The sequence below is a fragment of the Glandiceps talaboti genome, chromosome 15 (assembly GCF_964340395.1).
Source record: "Glandiceps talaboti chromosome 15, keGlaTala1.1, whole genome shotgun sequence".
NCBI classification, from domain to species: domain Eukaryota; kingdom Metazoa; phylum Hemichordata; class Enteropneusta; family Spengelidae; genus Glandiceps; species Glandiceps talaboti.
Window position 1 is genome coordinate 11,236,652 of NC_135563.1, and position 6,429 is coordinate 11,243,080.

Here is a 6,429-nt window from a genome sequence, read left to right on the forward strand (position 1 = left end):
ATTTGGTAATGATTTTAATCAGTAAGTTTGCACTGCAGGATACTCTTACACAGTAGACAGCACCAAATCACATAGCAGCTCATATCAAATAAATATATGAGAAGAGAAAACTTCATGTAAATACAATCCAATAACTTAATGTCAAGGTCAATATTATTGCTGCGAGTAATATTTTAAATACACATAAATATATAGACAACATAAAAACAATATTTTCATGTCTAATTGCAATTTAGCTCCATGGTATTGAAATCAGTCTTTGATTACAATCAAATTAATCTCCTAACCAAAATATAAAGACTATATTTCATTGTCGTAATTAGCATAAAATCTCTACTTCATTATTCACAATTTTCCATAATGGCACATTTCCAAACAACTTTTTGTTTTTTAATTTTTTTAAAAATGCATACTTGCAGTCAGTAGGACCTAACAGGAGATCTCGAATACTAACCAACTTAATATTTTTGTCAAAGAATGAAAATAGTGTTTTTTGTTCGGTTTGTTTGGAAAAATGTATACCCTGTGTATATTTGTAGTTAACTTAGTACATTTATAACTTCGGAAAAATCTATTTTCGCGTTGGAGTTCTCGGTCGGTGTAAGAAGGCGAGTGTGTGTCTCGGTTACCCTGATTCACCGCTGGTGGCTCAGTCTATGTAACGGATACATTCGGTAAATCTCGGTTAATCTCGGTATTTGGAACATACCATATTTTCTTCTTTTACTGTAAAAATACTAACATCATCTATTTTTTAAGTGTAGAGGATTTGATTTTCATTTGTTTGTAGCTTTACCCTAAATACATTTTTGTGGTTTACAAGTGTAAGAATAGAGAATGGATTTGATGTATTCCCAGTCACTGATCCGTTTCTTTACCCTGTTTCCAATGGTATAATCCAAATCGTATCCTGGACGTAATACGTAGCCGCCATTTTGTTATCATCGGCTATCAAATCGTAGAAATCCACGATGAGCAAGGCACATCCACCAGAGTTGAAGAAGTGAGTACCACAAGCATACATGTTTCGTCAATTTTAGGGTATTATTTCTTTCGAATACAAACTTCAACACCGAAATTATCGTATAGAAAACAAACGTTCAAAATGGCCGCCCCCATGATTGAAGTGGTGGGTAAATTGTATACATGATTGTTAAAGCTTATTGTCTGATATACCATGAATTATAGCGATTTTAATCACTTTCCCAAGTTGATTATTGTCGTTGATATCGTAAAATGAGAGCTCAAGATAGAACATCCACGATGGGGAAAATTATATTGAGTTTTGTGTAATTAATAAAATTGGTCCCGTTGTAAAAGGGTTCACAATTTGAATTTATACAAGTTACATGTTATTTTTGTTAGTATATTGTTACGATAGATGTATAAACTCTTGCAAACTATAACGTGTCACTGTAATTTTGTAATATGATGTGGGGTGGGGGCTCCAAGATCTATGTCTCAACATAGTATGTGTGTGTGGCACAATGTACATTATACCTGTCGGCAGAAATTGTACGTATTCAAAAGTCAAAACAAAGGTTTGGCTTGATTGAATCATGGCGCCCTTGTCTATTCAATAACAAACGTGTTTATAAAATTGCAAATCAATATTCACAAAACACTTACATCGATGTTCCTTTATAGTTATTGCTTACAATTTATGTAGCAAAGTTGGTTTGAAATATCTTCCCAATCATATTTTGAAATTTGAATGGAAAAAACTTTTGATGAGTCTTATAACCTGGTAAACTAGTTTGTAGCTGCAGCATTAGTTTTACTAGATTTTGAGCTTTTTAGCTTCTTATCGTTCCATGCTAAACTACTGATACAATTCTAACTGTACAAACTCAAATAGATGGCATGATGCAGATGCAGGTCTGACCTGCATCCCACGACCTGCATCCCACATTCTGTGACAAGTTAACTTTGTGATACAGATCTACCTTGCAACGTCTGTTGGAGTTTGTACAGCTGAAATTGTAGCATTTGTTTTGCATTGGAACCCTGGAACAAAAAAAGCTCAAAACTTTTTTTTTAAACAACTCAAAGTCAAAACTAACACTACAATTATTGCAGCTGTATCTAGTCCGAGGCAACTTTGACTTCAGTACAGACAGGTATACATGATTGGTTATGACCCCATTTCTGTTCTCAGTCAGATCCAAACTTGCCCCTTTGGTACAGTGTATTCATTTGAATGAATAACAGCACCAATGTACTAGACTCTCTCACTGTCCTTAGAGCATCGCATCGCTAAAAGGGCTGTTTTGTAAGTGCCAATATCTACTGCATGGTTGTGGTTAATCATTTGTTGACGTACAAGGATATTCTAGTATAATTATTCGATAGATATATTGGTACTTACAAAACAGGTAGTAGCGATGCTCCCGAGGAATGGTGAGAGGGTCTACAAATGTAATGAATATCCAATTGAAATAACTTCCCTAACCTTTGCCTACTCTCTTCATTTCAGGTTTATGGACAAAAAGCTGTCCTGTAAGTATATTGAAAGACAACAGAGGGGGTAGGAAGACAAGCCATGGCAGGGTTTTATAAATAGCTATTCATGACAATTGTTTCCTTCACAAGTGACTGATTAGAATACCTGATGTCATGATTTCCCATTCTCTACATTGTCAATGAAGCATGAATGTTTTCAAATCATTTGATGATTAAATTCAGGTTCAATAGACTCGTGCTACAGACACTGTGAAGTGTGTGAGTGTGTGTGCGTGTTAGCAAAAATAAAGGGAAATTAAACCTACATTGTTTCATTTTACATTCCACCATACATTTTATTTGGAACTGTAATAAAATGTATGAGGAATCAGGAAATCTGTTTGGAATTATACAACATTCTGAATTGTATTCAAAACGATAAGTTATTTGTCACTCGGGTACGTACCCGTCATAAGTCAAGTTAGTATCATATTTGTTGTAATTTGATGCCATCATAAATGACATTGCATTGTTGTGTTTTATTTCTTCATTTCAGTGAAGTTGAATGGTGGTCGACAAGTAACTGGTGTTCTGCGTGGATATGATCCCTTTATGAACATGGTGATGGATGAATCTGTAGAAGAAATAGCTGGCGGTGAAAAGCATCAGATTGGAATGGTGGTAAGTATTTCAGCTATGAGTCATACAGATAATTTGTACAAGTGTTGTTTGTGGACCCTGACATCTGTTCATAGTTGTAGACCTACTACTCAATGATAGCTTTAGGGTAATTGTGAAGCAAAGTGACTAGGCAGTGTGTTAAATCTCTGTAGAGACATCCCATCAGATTTTGTACAGTTTTAAATTTTTGGTAAAACTGTGAGGTACCTGAGTTCCCAAACCAGGTTCCCCCAAATTATGATGTGTTATATGGGAACTGTCAGTTGTACCTAATATTCCCCTTTCTCTTACCAGTGTCCCCAAACTTGGCAGAGTATTGTATATCGTAAAACATAATAATAAAGATAGCTGTGAATGTCTGTGGTAGTCACTGTAGATCACTGAACATAAAACAAGTCTACCAATTATCTCTTGTAATAGTAGATAGTATACATGCTGCTATTGTTTACATCACTAACCAGATAAGGAGCAGACATAGTTTAAGATGTATAGATGGTTATGTATTATCTGTATTGTGTGTATCTCAGCATGAAACCTTGTGATCAGTCTCACTGAACTCAGTGCATTGTTTCATAGCATTGGCAGGGTAAGACAAAAGCCCTGTAATGATAAAATGATTGTTTATAATGATGGATGTTTTTCATTGCAGGTTATCAGAGGAAACAGTATCATCATGTTGGAGGCGCTTGACAGAGTGTCATAGTCCAAGATGGTTTTCTTTGTTTTTATCCTGCACATGTGACCCGATCCTGAGAGAGTACTTGTTATCAGTGAGAACTGCCAATTTTAGGGTCAGAACATTCCAAGATCATAGAAGAGACATAAATATTCAAAGAATATTTATTGTTCGTAATCATGAAAGAGATTTTGGTACTTACTATGTGAAGAAGTATTTTCATATTCATTTCTGTGTTGTCAGACTTTCATTTTAATGTCAGTTTATGTCCTTTCATCTGAAGTTAGTGAGCAATCATAGCAGTAGTGATTATTGTCATAGGTATTAAACTTCACATCACAACATTTATGTCTTTTTTTTAATTAATAAAAAATAAAATACACTTTGAGTTTCTGTGTTTTTATTTCTTTGTTAATCCAGCAGACAGTTAGTTTGCAAAGCTTTGGAATAAGTAGTCCCATATCATCAGTGGTTGCTGCCTTACCATATACTGATGTAAGATACATTGAGTCGTTCTGCCTTTGTCAGAGGGGTAGGTGAATGGTGATGGTACCCTGGCTGTGACACTGCATATCTTACAGACTACCTGACCTACAATTTGAAAAATTTCATCCCATTTTTATGGTTGAGTAAAGTCAGTAGCATAGGATCAGGTATTAGATGTTTGCGAATGCACACAGTGGAATGCTATATTTTCAAGGGATTTGAAGTGAAAATGTGGTATTTCGCTGTATATACATTCTTGCAAGCCAGAGCACATATATCTGCTGAAGCAACGAAATATGTCTCAGTGGTGCGTCTTGGACAGTGCCGTAAAAGAGGCTGTGGTTTATGACGATGTGTACATAATGTCTCCGTATAGTTGATAAGAGGGAGAGGTAATGTTCCTGGTCCTGCTGACCATTAGGTACTCAAAGGAATGTGCACAGTGGTGAATCTTTCAGTTTACAGCATACAGTGGTGAATCTTTCAGTCCAAGTTTTTTGTAAGTTCTCTGCTAAATACTAGAACACTAGTATGAGGATAACTCTCTGTTTAAAGGTTAAATGGTGAGAGATGTTACAGTAGCCAAACTGTATTCCAAAAAGTGGCTATATATGCTAGGATGCAAGTGGACTGTAAGATGCATCGTTTTGTTCATCACAAGTATTGGGACTCTGTGCTGACCAATAGGTGGCATGACACGTCCTGTCTTGCAGACTAGGATATATTTGTAGTGTGGTTGTATCTAACCTGTGGTGATGAGATGAGACTTCCCATTAGGGAAAAACAATATAGGACATGCCAGTTGGCTATTACAACCCCCCCCCCCTTTTTTTTTTCTCCATGTCTCGAAAAGGACATTCCTACTAATTCTGCTTATTCTGAAAATTATAAAAAATCAGAATGAAAATAAAAAGCCCGAATTCTGACATTGATGCTGTCCTTGTCCGACCTTTGGGCCAGTTTTGAATCAAATACGAAATTTACTACATACCTAGTACAATGGTGTCTCCTTTATGCCTAGTTTGAATCAAATAGGAAATTTAGCATTATTCCATTGCCAATCATGCATTATATAGACTTGTAAAACCATTTGTCATGGTTAGGTTGTAACCAAAAGTAATTTCTCCTTTTGGTTTCTGACCCATTGTTCCATTCCAAATATACTAATTGAACAGGTCATTGGGAAAGGGTAATGTCTATTAGGTCCGGTCATTTCAAGGGGTAAATCATTTAATTTCTTGGAGAGGGGCTGCAGGATTTGGACCCAACAACAAATTATTTTTCATACCACCATGACAGCAATTTTTTTCTTCAAGAGCAACTGGACAGCAAATATTTTTTTGCTGAGTAGAAAATGCCTGAAATTGGTAACTGAGAAAAAAATTACATACCTTCTGCATATGGAGAAAACAATTTGATGCAGGAATGACAATAGAAAAAAAATTGCTGTCACAGTGATGGGAACAAATTTGCTGTCATACCCACTTCCTCCTGCCCCCCCCCGAAAGCAAATGGTTCTTCCCTAAGAATACTATTTAAATTTGAATCAAGTTGTGCAAGGTTGGGTGGACACGGTTATCAAAGTATGAGTATATTGACCTAGAAATACCGACTAGAAATAACCACCACATTGGAGCTGTAACCCACTGTGAGCCACTCCCAGAACAGCTAACCAACGACAATTTAGGAGTGAGTATGTAAATTTTTGCGTATTACAACTTTTTCAGACCTCCAAAACTCGGTGAGCATCACTAGCTCTTTGTCACATTGGGGGTCACACATATTGGTCACACATATTAGTTGAACTGCAGGATCTTTATTTATGAGGATGTTACAGTAATTTCAACAAGACCCTACAGTTTCTATATATTTAGCTTAGTTCCTATACGGTATCATTACGATTTAAACATCCACTCACTTTCGTTAGAGATCACGTTGGCATCCAGACTACTATAAACATGTATCGCAAATAGAAATGTAATGGGCAGAACCGACTTATTGGCTTCTCGTATACGTTGGTGTTGACAGTCCTATCAACACGATAAACTCTTTAGAATCTACCAAACTGTATGATTGACATTGTCGACAAACTCATTGGTGTAAATATGCCCTTCTGTAAAATGAACAACACAAGAAGTTTTCTT

The 6,429-nt window shown here is 36.0% G+C and overlaps 1 protein-coding gene across 1 annotated transcript; it reads left to right on the forward strand.

The window, feature by feature from the left end:
* Positions 1 to 908: 908 nt before the first annotated feature.
* On the forward strand, positions 909 to 4,142 carry LOC144446974 (small nuclear ribonucleoprotein G-like). The gene is made up of 4 exons (XM_078136841.1): positions 909 to 1,003; positions 2,477 to 2,499; positions 2,999 to 3,123; positions 3,773 to 4,142. Exons 1-4 carry the CDS (start codon positions 972 to 974, stop codon positions 3,824 to 3,826), a joined length of 234 nt encoding a protein of 77 aa, XP_077992967.1. The 5' UTR covers positions 909 to 971; the 3' UTR covers positions 3,827 to 4,142.
* The last annotated feature ends 2,287 nt before the right edge of the window (positions 4,143 to 6,429 follow it).